Below are 26,615 nucleotides of genomic sequence, written 5' to 3'. Positions count from 1 at the left end.
CTTCGTCTAGCTTGTGATGCTTCCCCTTATGGTATTGGAGCTGTACTCTCACACAAGTTACCAAATGGCTCGGAAAGGCCAGTCGCATTTGCGTCCCGATCATTGACCTCCGCTGAGCGAAATTATGCTCAGATAGATAGGGAGGCTCTCAGCCTTGTGTGGGGAGTAAAGAAATTCAATCATTACCTGCAGGGCAAGAAGTTTACATTGCTGACAGACCACCAGCCGTTGGTGTCCATATTCAACCCTAACAAGGCCGTTTCCACTATGACAGCACAAAGGCTACAGAGGTGGTCCGTTCTACTAGGGGCACACCAATATGACATCGAATACAAAAGGTCCAAACAGCATGGAAATGCTGATGGGTTATCGCGCCTACCGTTGCCAGTGGAAGAAGAGGCGACTACAGTGGACCCAGTGGAGATGTCCCACTCAACCATAATGGAATGTCTACCAGTAACAAATTCCATGATCGAAAAGGAAACAAGAAATGACCCGACTCTCTCACGAGTCTACGATTTAACGGTGGAGGGATGGCCAGTACATGGCGAACCAATGCTGCCAGCATTTTCGCACAGAAGAGAACAGCTGTCAGTGTGCCGAGGAACCTTGATGTGTGGATCTAGAGTGGTGATTCCACCCAAACTCCAGCAGAAAGTACTAAAGGAGCTTCACGAGGGGCATCTGGGTGGAGTGAAAATGAAGAACCTAGCCAGAGCATTTGTGTGGTGGCCAGGTATTGATGGAGACATCGAAGAAATAACCAAGAGCTGTCTAGGATGCCAGAAGGTCCAAAACGCGCCACCACAAGCTCCTCTGCAGCCATGGGAGTGGCCCTCATCTCCATGGCAAAGGGTACATATCGACTTTGCTGGTCCATTTATGGACTCAATGTTTTTAATCGCGGTGGATGCACACTCCAAGTGGCCGGAGGTAATAAAAATGTCCTCCACCACCACGGAAAAAACCATCACAGTATTAAGGACCATATTTGCCAGGAATGGGCTGCCGGAACAGATCTGTTCTGATAATGGACCGCAATTTGTGTCCGAAGAATTCAGGAAGTTCTTAAAAAGCAATGGGGTCAAGCACTATACATCCGCCGCATACCATCCCGCCACCAATGGATTAGCTGAAAGGTTTGTCCAGACCTTCAAGAAGGCCATAAAGGCCATGGGTAATGAAGACATAAATCTACAACATAAGGTAGATAACTTCTTGTTGGCGTACAGGAATGCAACACATGCGGTCACAAACCAAACTCCCGCCATGATGTTTTTCAATAGAAGAATAAGATGCCGGCTGGATTTGATTAAGCCAAACGTCAGAAGGGACGTAGAGAACCGGCAATTTCAAGGCATGAATGAAAGGCCAACTAGATCCTTTCAGATAGGTCAACAAGTTTTGGCCCGGGACTACCGTACCGAGAAATGGCAGCCGGGAACTATTGGAAAAAGGCTAGGACCGTTGATGTATACCGTGGACATTGGTGAAAGCATAATAAGGCGCCATGTTGACCAGATCATAGAATCATCTACAAAGGCCCAACCTACTCCACAACTCTATACGTCTAATGTTGAAGCAGAGATACCCAGAGCATCTACCTCCGATCCGGTAATACTGGAATCCAATGAACCTGAAACGGTCCTTCAAGCCGAATCGACCTTGCCAGAAGAACCTACTACACCACCAAAAACGACTACACCACCGAGGCGTTATCCGGACAGAGTCCGGAAGCCTCCAGAGAGACTGAATCTGTGAACTGTTTCACATAAAGTTGTATATATGTTAAGATGTTATATTAATGGGAATATGTATATATTGTTAACCTAAAAAGGGAGGATTGTAGTGTATGTAACGTTCCACCTTTAAGAGAACTATTTTAAGGGTTGCACTACTTTATCTTGGCTACTGTATACTGTAATACCGGTGGTGACCACACTGGTATATAAGTGCTGTGTAAGGATTTATTGGGCAGATTCGCCCTGACCTTCGAATAGTAAAGTCCTGTTAAAGTTACTCTTGTAGTCTGTGTATTAATTCACCATATAACCCACAGACTTTACAATCCCCATCACCAATTTGCTCCTCCGATTTTCTCCCCCCTTGTTCTTCTGAAGGGCACAACTAACTTGTACTATGGTTCCACTTTGGAGTAGGGGAGAAAAATATATAGCAGACCTCCAGTACCACATCTAAATGGCTATTCTTTATATGTCAGCAGAATGATTCACTGTGGGTTACTAGGTAGCAATTGGGAGTTGGAAGAGCGTGCTGGACAATGGAAGAGTGATGATGGAGGAGAATAATTATATCCTATGCTGTGGAGAGGCTGAGGAGGCATAAAGCACCACAGTTGCAATCGCAGTCACAGAGGCTAGGACAGTCTTGGTGCTGTGAGAATGCCCGATTGAAAAGGGAGTTTTGGGAGAGCCACAGAATGATAAGATGAATTGCAGCACAGATGGAGTTTATGCTATATCTTTACTATTGCAATCAAAAATGAATCCCACTGCCCTGCCTTCTTCCCCGGTTTCAAATATTTATCCAATTTTCCCTTAAAGGATGCAATGGTCTCTGCTTTAACGACTTCCATGCTCATAACAACACTCTGTGTAAAGAGATTTCCCCTTAACTTTCTCCTCACTCTCAGTGAACATTTTAAATGCATGATCCCTCATTGCTGACTCCCCATACTTATTTGAAAGGCTTTCCCCATCAGCATTCAATACATGGATGTGGTCTCTATATTATTTGCTTTGAAGTTGTCAGACTGTTCCAGAAATAGGAATGCGTATGGGCTCAATTTGTGTTTTGTGTGGTACCTGTGGTGCAGTAACTCTGTTGATAAATACTTTCAGGTACGTATATACTTGTTATCAAATTTATTATTGATGTCTTCACTCCAGAATATTTCTGTGTAATCATCAGCTTGCAGTGCTTTAGTCAGAATTTCATTTTAGGAAAAAAACAACTAAAAGGTTTGTTTCTCGAATAAGTCTGTTTAGAAACTATTGGGAAAAAAAGCTGGAAGTTTTCTTTTGGAAAATATTGCATTTTATCTCCCCATCAAAAAAGGGACATGGCCAGCACAGCTATGGTGGCAGCTACTCTAGCTTTATGTTACAGTAACCAAACTTTATAAAATATATGTACAGGAAACTTTCTGGTATCCGGCACGGACGGGGTCGAGCTGGTGCCGGTCTATCAACAATGCCGGAGAATCGAGCGCTATAGTTAAAAGATACGGAGCTCAGCGCTCCGTCTAAAGCAACAAACCCTGTTGCTTTCAGCTTCAAAACAATCAGCACAGCTTGCAAGCGTCTCTGTAGCTTAGCAACAGCTTCAGTTAGACGCTTGCACAGCCAGAAATGAGTAAAAATAAGTAACTAAAAGTAAAAAAAAGTTATCTGAACCGACTCCTGAATTTTGCCGGTTAGCCGACATTTCCGGTTATTTAGTGGCCGGTTAATCGAAAGTTTCCTGTATATTTTAAAGGAGCCTCCCAAGTGTGACCTTGATGTACAAACTGTCAAAAAAATGTGGAGATTTTGGCAGTTTCATTGTGCTACTATTGTGGATATAGAAAAAGGCAAGTTTGCTTGCGAGCTGTATCCTGTACTACAGTGCTCTCTTCATGTGTAGTTAGTTACACTGCACCCAATCATGTTAGAAGGTCCAATGCCAGGATTGGAATATGTGTCCAAGTGTTCAATGGCTATCTAGTAGCATGAATGTAGACCGTTTTAGAATGTAGCACCATGCGGCAGAGGAGGGAACAATATATAAAAACTAAGCATGTGAATTAATAATTAAAATGCAAGTCACATCTTCAGATACAATTGATTAGAGCTGTAAAGCCATTCAGTGGAGCTGAAAGCAGTGGCAGGAGTATTGATCATTTTCACTTAATTATATAGTAAAGAATGAGTTGCTTTTGTTTCAGGAGCTCACAATGTGGCACTAATTTGAGTCATTAAATATTTTGATAAAAGTAGCCTTTGGATATGTCAGTAAATGTCTGAATGATAACTTGGTTCCCAGCAGTGGTGATTACTGGTTCCAAGTTCAAATAAAAGCCATCAATGCAACCATAAACATTGGCTGATTGGTTAATGATATAATGTTAAAAGATGTAAACTGTTACAATGGGTAGCAATAGTAATTAATGTGTATACATAAGCTTGCATGTAACATTAAGTAAAGCATCATATAAGAGTCGCTCAAGCATCATACTCAGTACAATTGTAGTGATTTATTACTTAAGCCTGACTATACCCTCCCTATCTCTCTAACTTTCTCCAGCCCTACAACCATCTGAGATCTCTGGGCTGCTCCAATTCTGGTCTCTTACGCATTCCTGATTTCCTTCGCTTCACCATTGGTGGCCACGCCTTCAGGTGCCTAGGCTCTAAGCTCTGGAGTTCCCTCCTTAAGCCTCGCCACCTTTAAGTTGCTCCTTAAAACTTACCTCTGATCAAACTTTTGGTCATCTGTCCTAATATCTCTTTATGTAACTCAGTGTAAAATTTTGTCTGATAACGCTCCTGTGAAGCTACTACGTTAATGGCGCTATATAAATGCAAGTTGTTGTTGTTTGTACTGCAGAAGAACTGCACCCTTTTAAACTTTGCAGCACTGAATACTCATAGGACTGGTCTTCCACTGGTCAGTGCTATGTGTGTGAACATTTTGACCCCAACTTTCAACAGTTTGCCTTTCATTGCATTGGTAACATTTACTGCCTGTCACACTTGGTGCCTGCAAAAGATATGTTGATATACAGCAGTTTGCAACAACAAAAATCGTGTAAAGGAATTTGTTTCTATTTTACCTTTCCAGTGTGACAGTAACTTTACAGCTTTATTTTGCCAATATTTTCCTGCACTCCTGAGCACTGACTGGGGGAAGGGTCTCAGGTACTGGTAGTGCTCCAGTACCTTGCCCAAATAGCCATTGTTTATTGATTGGCCTGGACGATATACTCAACCATTGGGGGCATGACAACCAAATTCAATCTTGTTTTCAGCTAATATCCACACTTTACAGCAGAATACCTGGATACTATCAGGAGTAGAAAACCTCATTGATTCCAACCCCACACACCCCGTGCTGACATTTTCCACTAGCCATTGGTATAGTTAGTTATTACTGCCATTTATGTAAATTGTATGTGAAAGAGCTGTATGTTGCAACGAATGTCAGTAAAACTTTAGGAATTTAATAGACCATGTTTGAACAATCCGAACAAAAATATAAACCTTTACAATGTGGATTCTCTTCCCAGAAAATGCTCTGGTGAAAGATAAGTCTGGTGGGAGAGAGAACCTTCTGTGCAAAGTGCTACATCCCCAACCCATTACACTCGCTAATAAAATTATAGATGTAATTATGCTAACGTTTAGGAAAAATCCTGTTTTTTTTCAAGATTATTTTTACCTTCATGAAGGCCAACAACTTGCATCTCCACTTCCCTCCTTAGCTGCTCTGGTAGCACAGGTTAGGGGTTGATATGCATGTGTCCTAGAGCAGTTCTGTTGATTTGATTTTAATGGGAGCCAGTACTTTGCAGAAGCTTTGGACTGATCCAAAGTCACCTAACTCCAGAAAAAACAAAACACATCCGGCCAATACTACTAAGTTGAGGGCTTTCTGAAGATAGGTAGCTCCAGCCCAGCCTACAGACGACTCTGAAGCAGCAGCTCTCATTAGAATCATAGAATGGTTACAGCACAGAAGAAGCCCATTCGGCCCGTCGAGCCCGTGCCGGCTCTCTGCAAGAGCACTTCAGCTAGTCCCACTCCCCCGCCCTTTCCCCATAGCCCTGCAAATTTCTTTCCTTCAGATACTTATCCAATTCCCTTTTGAAAGCCGTGATTGAATCTGCCTCCACCACCCTTTCAGGCAGTGCATTCCAGATCTTAACCACTGCGTAAAAAGGTTTTTTCTTACGTCGCCTTTGGTTCTTTTGCCAATCACCTTAAACCTGTGTCCTCTGGTTCTCGACCCTTCTGCCAATGGGAACAGTTTCCCTCTATCTACTCTGTCCAGACCCCTCATGATTTTGAACACCTCTATCAAATCTCTTCTCAACTTCTCTGCTCCAAGTAGAACAACCCCGGCTTCTCCAGTCTATCCACGCAACTGAAGTCCCTCATCCCTGGAACCATTCTTGTAAATCTCTTCTGCACCCTCTCTAAGGCTTTCACATCCTTCCTAAAGTGTGGTGTCCAGAATTGGACACAATACTCCAATTGAGGCTGAACCTGTGTTTTATAAATGTTCATCATAACTTCCTTGCTTTTGTACTCTATGCCTCTATTTATGAAGCTCAGGATCCCGTAAGCCTTTTTAACTGTTTTCTCAACCTGCCCTGCCACCATCAACAATTTGTGCACACATACCCCCAGGTCTCTCTGTTTGTGCACCCCCTTCAGGCTTGCAGCATTTAGTTTATATGTCCTCTCCTCATTCTTTCTACCAAAATGTATCACTTCGCACTTTTCTGTGTTAAATTTCATCTGCCACGTGTTTGCCCATTTCACCAGCCTGTCTATATCTTCCTGAAGTCTATCACTCTCCTCACTGTTCACTGTACTTCCAAGTTTTGTGTCATCTGCAGATTTTGAAATTGTGCCCTGTACTTCCAAATCATTAATACATTATCAAGAAAAGCAGTGGTCCTAGAACTGACCCCTGGGGAACACCACTGTGTACCTTCCTTCAATCCAAAAAACAACCGTTCACCACTACTCTCTGTTTCCTATCACTTAGCTAATTCCGTATCCATGCTGCCACTGTCCCTTTTATTCCTTGGGCTTCAACTTTTCTGGCAAGCCTATTTGGCACTTTGTTGAACGCCTTTTGGAAATCCATGTACACTACGTCAGTGGCATTACCCTCATCAACCCTCTCTATTACCTCATCAAAGAACTCAATCAAGTTAGTTAAAAACAATTTGCCTTTAACAAATCTGTGCTGGCTTTCCTTAATTAATCCACACTTGTCCAAGTGACTGTTAATTTTGTCCCTGATTACTGTTTCTAAAAGCTTCTCCACTACCGAGGTCAAACTGACTGGCCTGTAGTTGCTGGGTTTATCTTTACACCCTTTTTTGAACAATGGTGTAACATTTGCAATTCTTCAGTCCTCTGGCACCACCCCTGTATCTAAGGAGGATTGTAATATTATGGCCAGTACCTCCGCGATTTCCTCCCTCAATTCCCTCAGCATCCTAGGATGCATCCCATCCGCTCCTGGTGATTTATCTACTTTTAAGTACAGCCAGCCTTTCTAATACCTCCCCTTTATCAATTTTTGTCCTATCAAGTATCTCCACTACCTCCTCCTTTACTAAGTCTATGACAGCATCCTCTTCCTTGGTGAAGACAGATTCAAAGTACTCATTTAGTACCTCAGCAATACCCTCTGCCTCCATGGATAGGTCTCCTTTTTGGTACCTAATCGGCCACACCCCTCCTTACTACCCTTTTACTATTTATATGCCTATAGAAGACTTTTGGATTACCTTTTATGTTGGCTGCCATTTGATTCTCATACCCTTTCTTTGCCCCTCTTATTTTCTTTTTCACTTCTCCTCTGACCTTCCTATATATAGCCTGATTCTTAGATGTATTTGCAACCTGACATCTGTCATACGTGCTCTTTTTCTGCTTCATCCTATTCTCTGTCTCTTTTGTCATCCAGGGAGCCCTGACTTTAGTTGCCCTGCCTTTCCCCTTAGCGGGAATGTACTTCAACTGTACCTGAACTATTTCCTCTTTAAAGGCAGCCCATTGTTCCATTACAGTTTTGCCTGCCAATCTTTGATTCCAGTTTACCTGGGCCAGATCTGTTCTCATCCCACTGAAATTTGCCTTTCCCAGTTAAACATTTTTACTCTAGATTGCTCCTTATCCTTTTCCATAGCTAATCTAAACTTTATGATATTATGATCACTGTTCCCTAAATGTTCACCTATTGACACTTGCTCCACTTGACCTACCTCATTCAACAGAGCCAGATCCAGCAATGCCTCCTCCCTCATCGGGCCGGAAACATACTGATCAAGAAAGTTCTCCTGAACACATTTCATAAATTCTTCCCCTTCTCTGCCTCATTACACTATTACGATCCCAGTCTATATTAGGATAGTTGAAGTCCCCCATTATTACTACTCTATAGTTCTTCACCTCTCTGTAATTTCTCTGCAAATTTGCTCCTCCATATCTTTACCACTATTTGGTGGTCTATAGAATACAGCTAGTAGTGTAATGGCACCTCTATTATTTCTTAACTCTAGCCATATAGATTCTGTCCTTGGCCCCTCCAGGACATCCTCCCTCTCCAGCACTGTAACATTCTCCTTAACCAATACTGCCACATCACCTCCTATCTTTCCTTCCCTATCTTTCCTGAGCACCTTATAACCAATCCTGCCCTTTTTTGAGCCAGGTCTCAGTTACTGCCACAACATCATATTCCCATGTGGCTATTTGTGCCTGCAGCTCACTTACCTTGTTTACTACGCTTTGTGCGTTCACATCCATACACTGTAAACCCATCTTGGATCATCCTGTATTCTCACTTAGTTTGACCCCACCTAATACCTTACTATTTCTTACTTTAGTGCTCTCTGCCTCTCCCAATCCTTTGAGCACTTTATTTCCCCTTTCTAATGTTACATACTGGTGCCCATCCCCCTACCAAATTAGTTTAAACCCTCCCCAACAGCACCAGCAAACTTCCCCACAAGGATATTGGTTCCGGTCTTGTTGAGGTGCAACCCATCGGGCCTGTACAGGTCCCACCTCCCCCAGAAGCGGTCCCAATGCCCCAGGAATCGAAAGCCAATGGCGCCTCTTTGGGATGGCCATGGAACCTTTACATATCCTATGTCACCAAATCAGCTAAGGAGTGGAGACCAAAAGCGTCTATCTCTATTTAGAAAAAAGCACATCTTAATGCTATATGTTTTTGGAAGGGAAAGATAGGAAAGTACTTTGTTTGGAAAATACTACTCCCACTTTCTTAGCCTTTCCTTCCCCTTTAAGCATTGCAATCTTTCATATTGCCCCTTTAAGTACCCTGAAGTTTGATTTATTTTTTAAACTTTGTGCTCATCATGATGTGAGGTCTTAGTGCTGGACAATGGAACTCTTCCCATTTCAGGCACCAAGCCTCAGTATCAAGGTCAGGTATAGTGCAGACAAACAGAGTAAAGCTCCCTGCACTACACCCCAGCTCCAGCCTCAGAACAGCACCCCTTGCTGCACCACTGTCACATTTTTCTTCCATTTCCCACACCTCTCAAAATGGGATTATCAATTAGTGCTGAATTCAGAACAATTCTGTGCTGTAAGCCCAAAGCCTCTAGGAACTGGATTGAGACTGTCCAACCTCGTTTACATAAGCCCCTTACAGCCAACAATCTTGGCTGGGTTCGAAATCAGACCCTAGTGGTGAGAGACCAGTGTCTAACCCACAATAGTTTTCCCATAGTTTTGCATTTTATATCCTGTAGTTCAGAGCTTCTTGTGTTTATTTTTAAGAGGGAAATTTAGAGGAAGCACTGCAATATGATGGGAGGAGTTAATGTTTGGAGTGTTGATCTTTAACCACGCAGGAATCTTTTGTTTTTTTCACATAGGAAGATTCGTAAACTTCTGTCACCTTCTGAGATGAGGAGAGCTTCTAGGCGACCTTGCCTCCCAGTTGTCGCGCCATCTCTTCAACCCTCTCTTACTTCCTCTAATCAATACAAGCGACCTGGCACTGCAGAAGCAATTGTCATTACGGACTGAGAACATGAAATAAGCGGATTGAGTCAAACAGTCAAGGCTATCAAGAATAGAGCATTGAAGTTACAGATCACATGGATTTCCTATCAGGCCTTTATAACATTATTGTCAGTTGTTTGGTGTCGAGAAGATTGAACAAACCAGTGTCTACATTTTGATGGCAAAGTTGTTTTGCCACACTCTCCAGCAGCAAACATACCTATTGTTTCATTTATATTATTTCCTAGCGCTATCAGGACAATGGTGAGAACAAATATGTTACCGTCTTGTATATTTCATTTGTGCATTAGACTGATTATACAAATAACACTGCAGTACTTTAATATATTTGTTAACATGCTTTTTAGAAGTAATTGTCAGTGTATACATAGATCAGGGATGTCCAAACTGTGGCCTGTGCCTCAGGGCTGTTGAAGTCCAGACAACCCAGTCCTATTTATGCTTATACTTCTTGTTTGCCGGTTTGCCCTTTTAAAATTTTGTGGGCCTCGAGTTTTGAAAAGGTCTGCTCTTAATATTATTCCCTCACTGGTGGATAAATCCTAAATCAGAGCACCAGGATTTCTTAGTATCAGCAACTTCAGGTGGATACAAATTAACGGTTGCATGAATTTAAACTTTTGCAGCCACGCAGATAAAAATCCTTTGTTGCAACTTATTAAGGCAAGAAACGCAAAGTACTTGTGTGTATAGGGCCCTTTCAAACATGCTTAGCATCAGGAAGTGAAAGCCCCCATTTGTGATTCTTTCAGTAGCGAGGCTTCCAATAGAGCTCATCCTGCTGGGCGTTGGCAGTATCAGTCCAGCAGAGATGTCGACCAATTTGTGCTTCACCGTAGCATGAGTGGCAGTTCAGCTAATTAAGCAATATGTTGGGAAACTGCCAGTTCGAAACTGATATCTGGTCTGTGCCCTAACTGATTGAGCTGTGAGTACTGGAGATTACAGCTGGAGCTGTAGTCATGGCTATGTCTATGTGTGAAGACTTCAATAGGCAAATATTAAAAATTGGGGAAAATTCACATATGGAGAAACCTAGCAATATTTATATCTAGCACCTAAGGATAATAAAGTCTGCGGCTGCTGTTTCAAATACATTTTCACATATGTTTAAAAGAAAACTCAGTAGGAAGTGTGATCAAAGCTATTACTGAATCCAGAATACCAGATAGATATGTATGAGCTGAAATGTTTAACATTCAATGAAATACTTATGTTAATGGTGTGTATGGAAGATTTACCTCTTTGACTCTTGTCCTGTGGCAACATCGGACCTGAGTGGTTTGTACTAACGTTCGTTTGATAGAGTGACAGAGAGAAGATCCTGTGTTGTCCAGCAGTTTTAAGATCTACCGCAGATACACTCTCATCCTGCTGGGTATGTTTTTGTTGAGCGACACGTGGAGGGTCACATTTTTCTTTGGTGGCACCATCTACAGGGCGCTGCAGAAGAAGCTTCATTTTCTTCAGTGTGGAGTTGTTTCACAGAATCAATACGTAATTTTTAATGCAGGTACAGTTCAAAATTTGTATTTTAATAATCTGGTTTAAGCAGATGCATACTGAATACTAACTTTAACCCATATTAATAAGGCCTTCAGAATCTATTTTCAGACTTTATCACATTTGTTTTTCCTCATTTGTGAGGTAATCCAGATTTTCCACTGCTTTCTGTTATGTATCCTGTATCAGACGCAAATTGGCAGAGAAACTGTACTGAGTAAGGCTGTAACTTGTTACCTAAACTGTATGGTGGGAGACCCTTTGCATGTTTCAATTATTTGGTGAAACAAAACTAAAGCACCATTTTCTCTTACAATGCAAATGAGGTAATACTTCTCTCCCAATCCCAACCTAGGAAACTAAGGGAGAGGAAGGTCAAGTCCTTCAACTTCCCGCTGCCCTTGATATTTATGCGCTGTACAGGTAGAGTCTATTATCACTGCATCATTACAGTTTCTGCTACTCTGTTCAATTGCCTTGTTTGATCGATCCTTTTCAGCTTTCAAAAATTCACTGCACAACCTCAAACAGTTGTAGAGAGCTCTTTGTTGCTGTTGACACACTGGACAAGTTTATAGATAGTCACCTATTGGAGCATTTCATCTCGAACTCATCTGGTGCAACTCTCCTCATTTAAATTTAAATGGATAGTGCTTGGCCAATTGAAACTTGAAATGTAGTATTTGAAATACCGAGATCAGATTTCTGGAACTTCCATTATAGGAAGAGGAACTTTTTTATTTTACAAAGGCAACATGATAGGGGCACCCGAAAAGCAAATGACCAGGTAGTTGGACACAGCTTTGTTGCTTCCTAAAAGAGCTTTCTTCAGGGTAAGAAACTCATCCATCAGTTTTTCTTTGAGCTCTATGCCCTTAAAGGGTAAAGAAAGTCTATGGGAGGAGTTGTTTGAATGTCTAAACCTAAAAAAAAAATTCCATAACATTTTAACATAAATGTCAAACATCTTAAACCAGCTTCGTCCTGTCATATTGGGTCACCATCTCTCCAGGCTACTCTCGTGATGTTACTGTCAGGAAAGAGCTGCCTAGGTTTCATGGGTTCCATTTATTTTGATGGTGACTGCACATTTAAGCTGATCGTGAGCTCGCGGCATCCCCGCTTTAAGCTTCCTTTAGGTTTTCTTTGAACCTAACTGCACTTATTTTGAATTCAGTTGCCTCTTAAACTGAAACTATTGGGGGTGAATTTCAACCCCCAGGAACGGGTGGGTTTTGGATGGGTGGGAAGGTAAAATTAAAAAAAATTCTCAAACCCGCCTCCAGGTGTGTTTGGGTGCGTGCGAGTTACCTGCTCACCGGAGGCGGGTTGGTCATTATCACATGCAGATCGATCATTATAACATGCTAATGAGATGCATTTGAAGAGATATTAACAAGGATTTGAATTTAACACCTCCAGCATGGGTTTCCCAGGGCTCGGGAAACTTGCCAGTGAAATGGGGGTGAGATTGAGCAGCACTTCATGCAGGTGTTTAAAGTTCTGATTGCCCAATATGAATAAAGGCTCAGTGCTTACAACTGCTTTCTCAGTTCCCTCTGGCAAACGTTTTGCAGAGAGCTCTTGTGATCGTAGACGTGTTTCAGAAGTTTGGAGGCTTTCAAACGGGCAACATCAGGATGGGGGGGCACCATGGATGTTTTCGATCGGACAAGGAAGACAATCACCATCCACGACAGCAAGGCCGAGCTGTGGTGGTATCGGCAGGGGCACAACGCAGATCTGGAGAACAGAGTGAAGAACAGTAGTGAGGAGAGCAACAGAGGGGCCGAGGTCACAGGAGGCTCTAGCCACGAGAGGCTCTACAGGCAGAGGCTCAGCTCCTTGACCTAACTGAACAGTGTTTCCGCAGGCTCAGATTAACATGACAGGTGGGCGCAGACACCTGCAACCTCCTTCAAGAAGAGCTGCTCCCTGCTGGACCTGGTTACCACCCAGTGTCCGTCACGGTGAAAGTCACCACTGCCCTCGATTTCTTTGCTGCTGGCTGCTTCCAGTGCACCACCGGAGACATCAACAGCAACAACTTGTGTTTATATAGCGCCTTTAACATAGTAAAACGTCCCTCGGCCCCTCACAGGAGCATTATCAAACAAAATTTGATACCAAACCACATAAAAACATATTAGGGCAAAAGACCAAAAGCTTGGTCAACGAGGTAGGTTTTAAGGAGTGTCTTAAAGGAGGAAAGAGAGGCAGAGAGATTTTGGAGGGAATTCCAGAGCTTAGGGCCTTGGCAGCTGAAGGCACGGCCACAAATGGTAGAGCGATAAAAAATCGGGGAAGCTCAAGAGACCAGATATCTCGCAGGGTTGTGGGGATTACAGAGATAGGGAGGGGCAAGGCCATGGAGGGATTTGAAAACAAGGATGAGAATTTTAAAATCAAGGTGTTGCTGGACTAGGAGCCAATGTAGGTCAGCGAGCACAGGCGTGGTGGGTGAACAGGACTTGGTGTGAGTTAGGACATCTCAGATCTCTGTTGGTTGCACATAAATGTATATGGCAGGTAACGGATGGGTTGTTTGCCAGGGCATTGACTTATGTCAACGTCCCCTACGACAACAATAGCCAGAATGAGCAGGCTGTTAGATTCGCATCTCTGGCTGGTTTCCCACAGGTACAGGGTGCCAACAATTAAACACACATGGCAATCCAAGGACCAACAGATCAACCAGGAGGTTTTATCAACTGCAAGTGATTTCATTCCATCAATGCACAGCTTGTGAGCAATCACAAGATGAGTCTCATGCAGGTGTGCGCCAAATTCCCTGGCAGCTGTCATGATGCTTTATACTGTGGCAATCCAACATTACAAACCTCTTTATACCAGGAAACCGAGTTAAGGGCTGGCTCGCAGGAGACAAGGGATACCCTCTTGGCTCATGACACCTGTGAAGAACCCCACCGGTAAGCCGCAAGAACGCTACAACGAGAGACACGTTACCACCAGGTGTGTCATTGAGCAAGCCATTGGCATGTTGAAGATGTCTTTCAGGTGCCTAGAGCGGTCTGGAGGCGCCCTGCAGTACTCGCCAGCCAGGGAGTCCAGAATCATAGTGGTGTGCTGCGTCCTGCACAACATTGCGCAGCAGAGAGCATTAGAGGTGGGGGACGATCGAGGCGCTCATCAATCATCTGATGATGAGTACATTGAAGAAGAGGCGGACGATGAGCAATATGAAGATGGGGCACCCATTGCTAGACCAGCTGCGTACATTGCTGCCATGGATACCCTAATAGCTTGATGGTTCAGCTAGTGATTCACACAGGAATTTTTTTTTAAAATAAATCCTCCAACCTGCTCTCATCACCATCCCACCCCCAACTCCCCTTTGCACAAAACAGTCCTTCAACCAAGCATACTCCTTAAAAAAAAAAAAAAAAATTATCTGGTCATTATCACATTGCTGTTTGTGGGACCTTGCTGTGCGCAAATTGGCTGCCGCGTTTCCCACATTACAACAGTGACTCCAGTCCAAAAGTACTTCATTGGCTGTAAAGCGCTTTGAAACATCCGGTGGTCGTGAAAGGCGCTATATAAATGCAAGTCTTTCTTTCTATTGCACATCCCCCAATGGGTCTCGTCATGTATTGGCATTCATCATATAGCAACTGAAAGGGCAGGTTGGCACTTGGGACACAATAATGGGCAAGACATGAAAATGATGCAAATCGTTAAATTTTATGTGCCATTATATAAAAAAAGGAAACTGAACAACATAACATTTTGTCAAACACCCATGTGCACACCCTTGGTGAATTACAATAGCTTTCTCTTGCACTTCCTATCACTCCTACATGGTAAATCGCTTATGGCTTCACGAGAGGTAGAGGCAGGCTGCTCCGATCCCTGTCCTGACTGCTGAGATGCTTTTGGCCTACGCCCTCTTGATTTTGGAGCCCTTGAGGGCCCCGCCAAAGACTGCTCCACCTGCACCTTTGCAGGGGCGGACTCAGCCATCAGGAGATGAAGCAGCATGTCGGGTACTGGCTGATGAGGGTACAACGGGTGAGAAGTGAGAGTGATTTGAATGGAGTTTCCACTTCCATATCCTTTTTCGCCATCATCCCCCTCCTGGATTAGCACCACATCACTCCTACCACTCTGCTTCACCAGACTGATACCTGGGATGGCAGGAATGACGTATGAGGAGAGATTGGGTCGATTGGGCTTATACTCGCTGGAGTTTAGAAGAATGAGAGGGGATCTCATTGAAACTTATAAAATTCTAACAGGACTAGACAGACTAGATACAGGAAGGATGTTCCCGATGGCGGGGGAGTCCAGAACCAGGGGTCATAGTCTAAGGATAAGGGGTAAGCCATTTAGGACAGAGATGAGGAGGAATTTCTTCACCCAGAGAGTGGTGAACCTGTGGAATTCTCTACCACAGAAGGCAGTTGAGGCCAATTCATTAAATATATTCAAGAAGGAGTTAGATATATTTCTTAAGGCTAAAGGGATCAAGGGATATGGGGAGAAGGCAGGGACAGGGTACTGAATTTGGATGATCAGCCATGATTGCATTGAATGGTGAAGCAGGCTCGAGGGGCCGAATGGCCTACTCCTGCTCCTATCTTCTATGTTTCTATGCTGGAGAGCAGCTTGGTGCAGATCAGTGACACATTGTAAGGCCACGGGTAAGGTATCTATCATCCTGTTGAAAGCGGCAGATATCTCCGACATGGCCGTGGTCATAGCCTGCATAGACTAATTTGAGAGCCGTGCTTGAAGCTCCATGGAGGCGACCACTCTCTCCATGGCAGTCAATCTTGCAATTACCTGCATCACCAATCCACTACCATTGGAGCTGGACTCCTCCATCCTCTCCGCTATTGTGGAGAGTGCACGTGGCACATCTACCAAGACCTCGCAAAGTTGCAGCTGTACCTCTATCATTCTACTTCTCAGTGATGGCCCCCAGGGTTCAGCATCTGTGTTCAGCTGAGCAGAGCTTGGAGAGGATTGAGCTTCCTGACGCAGACTCTCCACCGCTGTTCCTGTCACCAGTTTCTGCTTATGTTCACTTGTGAATTTTAAAATCCAAGCTGAAAACCCATCTGTCTAAGTGGACCCACTGAAGTGCGGGTATTTGCACTGGTGCATCGCTGTACGTCCTGTGACCGTGCACCCTCAGAAGGCGTGAAGTCCTCTGAGGAATCGTCATCATGTGTATCCACAGACTCTTGCTCTATGCGTGAAACCTTTGGAAGAGAAAATAAATGAATATGAATTAGTCCTGGCAAAGTAACAATCTTGACAATCACCATACTCAGGCTTCTCGTAGTTCAGTCATTGATGAAATAGAGTCAGCATGTGTGTCAGAGATATTTTAAATTCTGTCACCAGGCATCTGCGAGGTCCCAGACTCCATCTACGATTGACAGGGACGCAGATGTGCCACTTATCTCCATGGCCTCCTCCTCTGCATCTGTGAGCTGCATAAGCTGTGGTGGGCCACTTCCTGTCCTCCCCCTTGCGTTCTGTGTTCTCTTCTACAAGGGGCAAAAGAACAGACTTGTGAGTGAATGAAGGTCACATATTCACACGATGGATGCAGTGCATTTGGTAAGGGAGACTATCAGACAGATGCATCACATTGCATAAGGATTGGGGTGAGTGGCAGCAGTGACTGGATAAATGGGGAAGTGAGGTAGTGCATAGAAAGTGAAGGATGAGTCCTGTTGAAATGTATGTAGATGTGAGGAGTGATGTGATGGAATATGCTTGGCATGACAGAGTGGGGGAGAATTATACACCACAGGATGTAGGTAAAGCAGCAAATGTACTCACTTTTCCTGTCCTGGTTAGATCATTAAACCACTTCCTGCACTACATCCAAGACATGGGCATAATGCTCCTGCCGCTCACCTCCTTATCCACCTCCAACCACGCCTTCGTAGTGAGAGCAGCAGGTTTCTTTCTCCCATTGCTGGGGAAAATTATGTCCCTCTTGCTTTTGACTCCACCCAGCAGTAAGTCAGGGGAAGCATCATTTAAATCTGGGTGCGGGCCTTGCTCATCGTGACTCCATGTTAAATACCTCTCACCGTCTCTTTCCAAAACCTTGTGGCTCCTCCAAATTCCATTGACGTTGCGCCATGCAAGTGCACATCACGTCCGCTGCGCAGCTTGGGAGACGCAAAACCCGGAAGGAAAAAATTTAATTGGGCAATCAAGTCGGTGATTCTGACCCGCTAATTTTTCTTCCAGGTTTTGCTCATGCAGCTCACCCTTCCCACTCGGTACCCGTCTTTGCATTAATATCGGGGCCTATGTGACTGATATGTGCCAAAATCATACTTAATTTCATAGTATTTTCAAACAATTAGATAATGTAATTAATATCAGTGGCTTAGTGGGTAGCACCCTTGCCTCTGAGTCAGAAGGTTATGGCTTCAAGTCCCACTCCAGGACTTGAGCACAACAATCTAGGCTGACACGCCAGTGCAGTGCTGAGGGAGTGCTGCACTGTCGGAGGTGCCGTCTTTTGGATGTGACATTAAACCGAGGACCCATCTGCCCTGTCAGGTGGATCTCATGGCTGTATTTCGAAGGAGGACAGGGGAAATATCCCCGGTGTCCTGGCCAATATGTATCCCTCAACCAACATCACTAAAGCAGATTATCTGCTCATTATCACATTGCTGTTTGTGGGAGCTTGCTGTGCGCAAATTGACTGCCACGGTTCCCACATTACAACAGTGACTACACTTCAAAAGTACTTCATTGGCTGTAAAGCGCTTTGGAACATCCGGTGGCCGTGAAAGGCGCTATATAAATGCAAGTCTTTTTTCTATTGCAGTCAAGTCAGCCGATCATTAAACCATTGAGTGTAATGGTAGGGGAATCACTGGCCGCCTGTTAGTTCTGTCAAATATTGCCATCATTTCAAAATCTGCACAATGTGCAGTGGATGGTAAGATATTTTGAGCATATTTAGTTCCTTTATTCCTCAGCTTTATTTGGTGCCAGCTAGCTCGGGTAAAGGAGAACCAATGTTTGAAAGATATCTACTCATCCTTGTATTGCGGATTAATAACTAAACATTTCATTCAAATTTGTATATATCCACCATATAGAGGATGCTTGTCAGGATACAATGTGATACAATATTTGTCCAATAAGTGGAGCTGACCAAATGGTATGTGAACAATGAAGTTGCAAGTGACATCATTAGATAAGTATCACATCTAATGGAATACTGGCATGTTGTCTGATATTATGGTTCACAGCATCTTTCAAGCTAATGTTTAAATTGACTGATTTTAAACTGGCAGAATACAGACGTGTTGCAAGGTGTAGGGCTGAGTTTAATTATTAACTGACGCCACAGTACTGAAGAGAAAAATTTGTCCCTGATCGCCATGGGTTGATGTTTTGTAACTTTGAGTCAGAATATCAGAGAATTGATCGGGACTGGTCTTCCATCAGAACACGATATTTTGAGTTGATAACGGTATTATAAAAACCTCAAGTTGATGTGTCCACACATTGCAGTATTGAATGATTATGGTTGTAAATTGGTGTAGAAAATTCATTTGAGCAGGCATACTTGTAAGTGTAGTGCTGAAAATGAGTAACAACATATTGAAAAGGCACATGGGTGCGAATCAGGTGCGAGGTCCTGCACGCCAGAAAGGCATGAAGTACCATGCTGGAGAACATTGCTCCCATATTAATATTTAAACAAAGTGTCTACCTTTTAGAGGTGGGTGCCTCCTCCACTACTGGCCCTGCCCATCAGAAAACGTGTCCGGTGCAAACTGGGTGGAATTGCAGCTTGTGTCAAGGAGGAAGTTGATGAAAATCACAGAATCCAAGCACTCCTATGCAATTCTCTTCTCATCGAATTGTAGTGCCTTTTGTAAGTGGACACGATACAAGCAACAATACATGTCCTAATTAACTAACTGCCCTTCAGACGCTTGGCTGCTTGCAGAATTGGGTGATTACTTTATTTTCGTGTTAAAATCGTCCCTCAGTAGTTGAAAGGGCTGATTAAAAGGTTTAAGTTTAACATTGCACTTTGATCGTGGATGCTTACAAATAAATTTTGTTTCTCATTGTAGACAGAACATTCTTTTATCTTCACTTACATTACTTAAAGCATAAATCCTTGTATAATGATACTTACAGTAGAGTTACTTTAAGTATATTATTCACATAAATGAAAGTATTTTTGATTCCTAAAAACCCAGATTTCCGAATACAATAGCTTCCATAGGTTAGCATAAAGGAAAAGTTTTCAGATGCTGGAATTCTGAAACAAATGCTGAACATGCTGGAAACGCTCAGCAGGTGAGGAGAAAACAGATGAGTTAAGGTTTCAGGTGTGGACTCTTTGTCTAAGCGTGAGGTTTGACAAAGGGTTGATACCCAAAACCTTAACTTTAGTGTGATTACTTGGGGTGTGGTGGCTGGATGCTGGTCTAATGATCCATGGGCCTGTACCTCATCAACTGTTACAGCCATCTGCTCCTGGAGCAGGGCTGCTGCTGCCTGCATCCCTGGACTGAAATCCTGAGCTGTCTTGTACAGCCTGCCATGCTCAGCTGACTATGTGCCTGCTGCTGTAAGGCTGGAGTCCAGGATGGTGCTGGCACCTATGGGAGGTGGAAGCATCAAGCACACGGACCACATGAGCCAACCCGCCGGTATGGTATTGATTTGCGGCCGTACCTAACACCCTGATGGGCTGGACGATGGCAGCTGTCCGATCCTGCAAGGCCTCAATGAGACGCTGAAAGCCGTGACTCGTCACGCCCTCCAGTCTGTCTCCCAAAACTGGAAGAGCTAAAGCTTGAGCCTGCAAAAAGTTGGGGGCCCTGACTTCTACTTCGTCGTCCCCTGACGGGACCTGCTGTATATCCTAAAGCAGCAGTCAACCGCTGTATGGGCTCCTGGAGCTGTAGCATTGCCTGTGCAATGCTGCTGCTGATCATTACAGCAGACTCTGAGGCCAAGCCAGCAAGGTTTCCCATGTTCTCATTGATGGAGCCCAGGGTCCTCATTTCCTTTTGATGCTCCATCAGTAAGCACCTCTTCTTGCCTGCAGCCAACAAGTCAGGCTCCGCTAACTCACCATGGACATCTTCTGGCCAGTCTCTCTGGAGAGGCAGATGCATCCTGCACCTCCTCCCAAGTTTCCCCCATCCCCAGTAGTGGGAGCTAACCCAGTGCTGAATTACTCTTTCAGCACAGTTAACTGTCCGTGCTGGTGCCTGGTGAGGATTGCTTAGGGGTAGCCTGATGGTGGGGGTGAGGCTGCACTCTCAGGAAGGAGTGTGGTTATGGAGCCTTGGCCTTCTGTCAGCCCCTCAACTGCCAGCTCGATGGGCGTGAACTACATAATGAAGGCAGGGGCCTCTCCCCAGCCCCCCGCCCCCCATCTCCTTCTAAAGCTGCTCCGCCTCATCTTCCCAAAAAAAACTCGCCCCCTCCTTCACCTCCATTTCCTCTTCTGAGTTGTCCCCTCTCCAAGTCATCTAAAGTAGCAGCCTTTGCTCTTCTAACCTGCGGGGAGAAAGCCAGAGGGTTAGAATGGTTGCCCTTACCAAGGGCAGGGGGAATGGGGATGGGAATCCCATGGCACTGTCCTGAACCGCAACGTTGATATATAGCCCAAACCTCATCGAGGAGGGCATGGAGGTCGTCCTCAGTAAAATTGGAAGCCCTCTCACAGGCAGACTTGTTGCTGGTGTCTGTGCTCTGTCATCTGTAAGAGGGGAAAAGTTAGAGACAGCTCAGAATCTCAACAGGGCAATTTAAATTAATCGATGTAAAAGTTTGCAGGACAGAGAGGGAAGTGCTGCTTACCTTGCAGTCTCCAGCCTCACTCTGAAGGGGAATTTTTTTTCCTCACCTTTTATACCAGCCCACCCAAGCACCTTGAGGCTCTGTTCCAGTTCTGTTTCAATCACGTTGTTAGCTTGTGGAGATTCATGAGTGATTTTATGTTCGGACTTATGATAATTAGTTTGTGCTGAAACTTGGACGCAATTTCGGCCAGACGGGCACAACATCGAGTACTATTTCTCGATTGGGCCCAAGGAAGGAACTCCAGGCCTGTCAGTTTAAGGTCGGCAGCTCATGGAGCTGAATGCCTGTTTGGCTTGGATACATTGTGAATTATGAGACCTATCATGTAACTGCAGAATCTAACAAAGTGTACGTCAAGGATTCTCAATAAATACTGATTGCTATTGTGGGAAAAAACATTGAAGGGAGCTAACCAAAGAAAGTAAAACCATCACTATCCTTGCATTCTCTTCTCTCACCTCCAGTACAGAGAAAGAAACAGAACATTTGTTATTCTATATTTGTTTAAGTTTACTTCAGAATGTGTTGTTATTTATAATTATTTTGTAGTGTTGTGATATAAACCTGTGTTCTATACTGAAGATTACAAAAAGTTCACAATTTATTCTTTGGCGGAATAATTTTTATTTTCAGCTGCAGTATGTGGAACAATTTAAGGACTGGCTATATTTTGCAAAAAAAAAAGTCTTGCAGATTTATGTAATGTATCAGATACCTGTTGTGCTGACCATATCTTTGAGCTTAGAAATGACAAAAGTTGCCTTTTCCTGCAGGTCTAGCTTTGGCAATAGTGAAAACAGGCCTATTTTTTCTATTAAAAAAACGTTTCTTCTATAAGGGAGAGATTAATACAAGTGTTCTGCTGTTACCGTTTTTAGCAGGTGGTAAATGCTTTGTACAGGACTGACAAATAATAAAGTTGAAGCCATCTTTGTACCTATACTTTGTTAAATTTTATTTCTGTATTAAGTTACTGTACATGCGGAATAAAATAAAATACCATGATGTATAGCCTTTATTTCAAATACACTCTGATAAGGTCATAACTAGGTAGCATAAACAAGATGTCTGTACACTACACTGCTCATTTTAGTGAGCTTCCATCAATACTGCCAGATCCTTCTCTTATTGCGCCTATCGGTTTTTAATCGCATTGTTAACATCCATTTATTAAATGCCACTTGCCACTCATCAGCCTACTTTCCCAACCTATCTGGATCCTTTATGTTTGGTTTGTCTCTTCCCGATTGTTCGAACTACCTGGCCCAATTTTGTGTCATCTGCAGACTTGGGGTGCATTCACAACCCTGCCCCAATTTTGTGTCATCTGCAGACTTGGGGTGCATTCACAAACCTGCCCCAATTTTGTGTCATCTGCAGACTTGGGGTGCATTCACAAACCTGCCCCAATTTTGTGTCATCTGCAGACTTGGGGTGCATTCACAAACCTGCCCCAATTTTGTGTCATCTGCAGACTTGGGGTGCATTCACAAACCTGCCCCAATTTTGTGTCATCTGCAGACTTGGGGTGCATTCACAAACCAGTAATCGAACTCAAAGCAAATCATTCCAAGTTTGCTTTGGATTTGGAGGCACCGTTCACAATGGCATCACCAAAACCCATCATGCGTTTGTCAGGATTACACTGGTGGTGATATCATGATACCACGACATGTGTACCAAGCATCCCTTTACTGCCTCTATTTATAATTTGGAGGATGAAGATTACTAAAAGCTGGGATGTATATGAAAAATGTTTTAAATGGATAAACATCTGTAACTGTCTTGCAATTCAGGAAATTGATGGGCTTTAACATGCACTTTTGCAAAATGACTTTTTCTGTATAGTGTACATCTTATTTTACATCAAGCGAAGAGACTGGGTGCATTCACATGCAACAATCAAACTGAGAATGAATTGTACCCAAGTTTGCTTCAGGTTTGGAGCTTCCGTTCACACTGGCATTTCCCAAACCAGATCTGGGTTCATAGGGATTCCTTCGGTCACTATGGAATCGTCACACATGGGCACTAACCATTCCTTTAGTGCATTTATAATTTTGCCTGAAATAAATACTTCAGACTTCTCTCATGTCTTTAATTTGGCATACTTACAAAGTAGAACTCTACGAGGCCAACATTTCTCATGCATAACACTGTTTAGAAACAAGTCTGCAAATACAAGTTTATCCAAAAGATGTAGAATGTTGGTCTGTGTAAGAAATACATTCTAAACAAAATATTTTAACGACTTGTGGACTGATTTTTTAACTCTATTTTAAGTATTACTAGTTTCTTGCTCTACATTACTGCTGCTGTATATTATCCTACTTGTAAATAAATCTGACAATTAGTTTAGCCTTTAACAGTGGTCTAATGATATGTAATTTGCCTTTCAGAGTAGATGGGAGAACGTGGATGGCACTCATTGGATCTCTGATATTTCCTACTGTAATTAAGATCTAACTGTTCGTCCTGTGGCAGAGTTCCTACTCACTGAGTATATAAAGGCACAGGTTGTAGTTCAAACTATAACAAAATGCACCTTTAGCTATATTTGTTTAATTGAAGGTAGACTTAACATATTGTACCTCCCATCTCCCCCCTTGCTGATACAATTAAGATGATGGTAGTATTTAATTTCCTGCTGGTATACTTTACCTGCAATGATAAATACTGAATAGCTTCACATAATAACAACTTGTATTTGTACAGCATTCCTTTTATAAAACAAAATGTCTCAGAGAACAACAAAATGGAACGGTGGGCATTTAATTGAAAATTTGGGAACAGGGATCAAAGGCTCAGTCAAAGAGATGGGTTTTTAGTAGGGTTTTGAAAGCAGCAAGGCAAAGCGGTTTTGGGTGAGAATTCCAGAGGACTATTGTGACTGCAGGCACAGTACATACTTACATATGAATAGTAGTACTCTGAACTTCAGGGGGAATCCAGAGCCCTCACTGTGTGTGACCAAGAGTTCAGCTGGCAGAATACATTGAAATCTAATTACAAGCAGAAGTCGACCAATCCATGGTGGGGACTGGGAGGCTCAGACTCATGCTGGTAAGTAGATTGATCATGCACGTCATGATACGGATTCAATTCTGTGAGGGGCTCCAATTGTTACACCAAAGACGTCACAACATGAATCCATAGTGACATCCTCCCTTTCTGTAGCTCTGACTCGAAGTTATGTAAGGGCACAGTTTTTAAAGTACTGATGACCCCTAAACCTCTCCACCTTATTACTTCTCTCCCCACCTTTGAAAGCTCGAAATCTACCTCTTTGCCCATCTTTACTTACCACCACTAAATCTTCTCCTACTACTTGCCGCCTGTCCTCTCCTCTGAAGCATTGGGATGTTTTTACTGCCTTAAAGTAGAGTGACCATATTGTCTAAACTGAATCCGGGGACACGCAGGGTGGGAGCACAGCAAAGTAGCCAGGATGGAAAATGTAGGTTGTGCATTGTAGCGAGGCAAAATTTTTTAGCAGCCAATATTTTAACAGTTGCACATATACACTACAAATGCAAAACAAATGTGCACATAATTACTGTGGATGTGACGTCACACAATTGAAGTGCATTCAGACACCGTTTATAAATAATACAATAACCCTCTTCAGGAATGTCAGTTTTTCGTACCCACGGTCTATATTAGAACATAAGAAATAGGAGCAGGAATAGGCCCGCCATTCAATAAGATCATGGCTGATCTTGGGCTCAAAGCCACTTCCCTGCCTGCTCCCCATAACCCTTCACTCCCTTATCTTGCAAAAATCAGTCTATCTCCACCTTAAATGTATTTAATGACCCAGCCTCCACAGCTCTCTGGGGCAGAGAATTCCACAGATTTACGACCCTCTGAGAGAAGAAATTCCTCCTCATCTCAGTTCTAAAAGGGCAACCCTTTATTCTAAAGCTGTGCCCCCGAGTTCTAGATTTCCCCATGAGTGGAAACATCCTCTCTGCATTTACCTTGTCGAGCCCCCTCAGTATCTTATATGTTTCAATAAGATCACCTCTCATTCTTCTAAATTCCAATGAGTATAGGCCCAGCCTGCTCAACCTTTCCTCATAAGTCAACCCCCTCATCTAGAAATTAACCTAGTGAATTGTCTCTGAACTGCCTCCAATGCATGTACATCCTTCCTTAAATAAGGAGACCAAAACTGTACGCAGTACTCAAGGTGTGGTTTCACCAATACCCTGTACAGTTGTAGCAGGACTTCCCTGCTTTTATACTCCAACCCCTTTGAAATAAAGGCCAACATTCCATTTGCCTTTTTTATTACTTGCTCTACCTGCATGCTAACTTTTTGTGTTTCATGCACAAGGACCCCCAGGTCCCTCTGAACTGTAGCATTTTGTAATCTCCATTTAAATAATAATTTGCTTTTTTATTTTTCTTGCCAAAGTGTATAACCTCGCACTTTCCCACATTATACTCCATTTCCCAAATGTTTGCCCACTCACTTAGCCTGTCTATATCCCTTTGCAGGTTCTTTGAGTCCTCTGCACAATTTGCTTTCCCACCCATCTTTGTATCATCTGCAAACCTGGTTACATTATACTCGGTCCCTTCAGCCAAGTCATTAATGTAGATTATAAATAGTTGAGGCCCCAGCACCGATCCCTGTGGCACCCCACTAGTTACTGTTTGCCAACTGGAAAATGACCCATTTATCCTGATTCTCTGCTTTCTGTTAGTTAGCCAATTCTCTATCCATTCTAATATATTACCCCCAATTCCATGAGCTCTTATCTTATGTAGTAACCTTTTATGTGGCACCTTATCGAATGCCTTCTGGAAATTCAAATACACCACATCCACTGGTTCACCTTTGTCCACCCTGCTCGTTACCTCCTCAAAGAACTCCAGCAAATGTGTTAAACATGATTTCCCTTTCATAAAACCATGCTGACTCTGCTTGACTGCATTATGCTTTTCCAAATGCCCTGCTACTGCTTCCTTAATGAAGGACTCCAGCATTTTCCCAATGACAGATGTTAGGCTAACTGGTCTATAGTTTCCTGCTTCCTGTCTCCCTCCTTTCTTAAATGGGGTGTTACATTGGTGGTTTTCCAATCTACTGGGACCTCTCCAGAGTCCAGGGAATTTTGGTATATTGCAACCAATGCATCCACTATCTCTGCAGCCATTTCTTTTAAGACCCTGGGATGCAGGCCATCTGGCCCAGGGGACTTGCCATCTTTTAGTCCCATTATTTTACCAAGTACTATTTCCTTAGTGATAGTGATTGTCTTTAGTTCCCCCTCCCTGTGGCCGCTTGATTATCCATTATTGGGATGCTGTTAGTGTCTTCTACCGTGAAGACAGATACAAAATATTAGTTCAGAGTCTCTGCCATTTCCCCATTCCATTATTAATTCCCCAGTCTCATCCTCTAAGGGACCAACATTTACTTTAGCTACCCTCTTCCTTTTTATATACCTGTAGAAG

General features: G+C 43.3%; 1 protein-coding gene across 3 annotated transcripts in view; it reads left to right on the top strand.

Annotated features, from left to right (window-relative positions):
- The window catches only part of mta3 (metastasis associated 1 family, member 3), a 383,768-nt gene extending 361,614 nt beyond the window's left edge, over nt 1-22,154 (top strand). For 2 of the 3 annotated variants that reach the window (XM_085980717.1, XM_085980708.1), the window contains exon 22: nt 9,650-9,794. In XM_085980717.1, coding sequence (XP_085836843.1) covers nt 9,650-9,661 — 12 coding nt within the window. In that variant the 3' untranslated portion in view covers nt 9,662-9,794. Of the gene's footprint in view, nt 1-9,649 lie in introns of all 3 variants that reach the window. The other variant, XM_085980730.1, reaches the window with a different exon arrangement.
- Nucleotides 22,155-26,615: the final 4,461 nt, after the last annotated feature.

The sequence above is a fragment of the Somniosus microcephalus genome, chromosome 3 (assembly GCF_052327205.1).
Source record: "Somniosus microcephalus isolate GS21.2 chromosome 3, FLI_Smic_1.0, whole genome shotgun sequence".
In the NCBI taxonomy this organism is placed as follows: Eukaryota; Metazoa; Chordata; class Chondrichthyes; order Squaliformes; family Somniosidae; genus Somniosus; species Somniosus microcephalus.
Note: the sequence above shows the minus strand (reverse complement) of the source record. Positions and strands in the feature narration are given on the sequence as shown.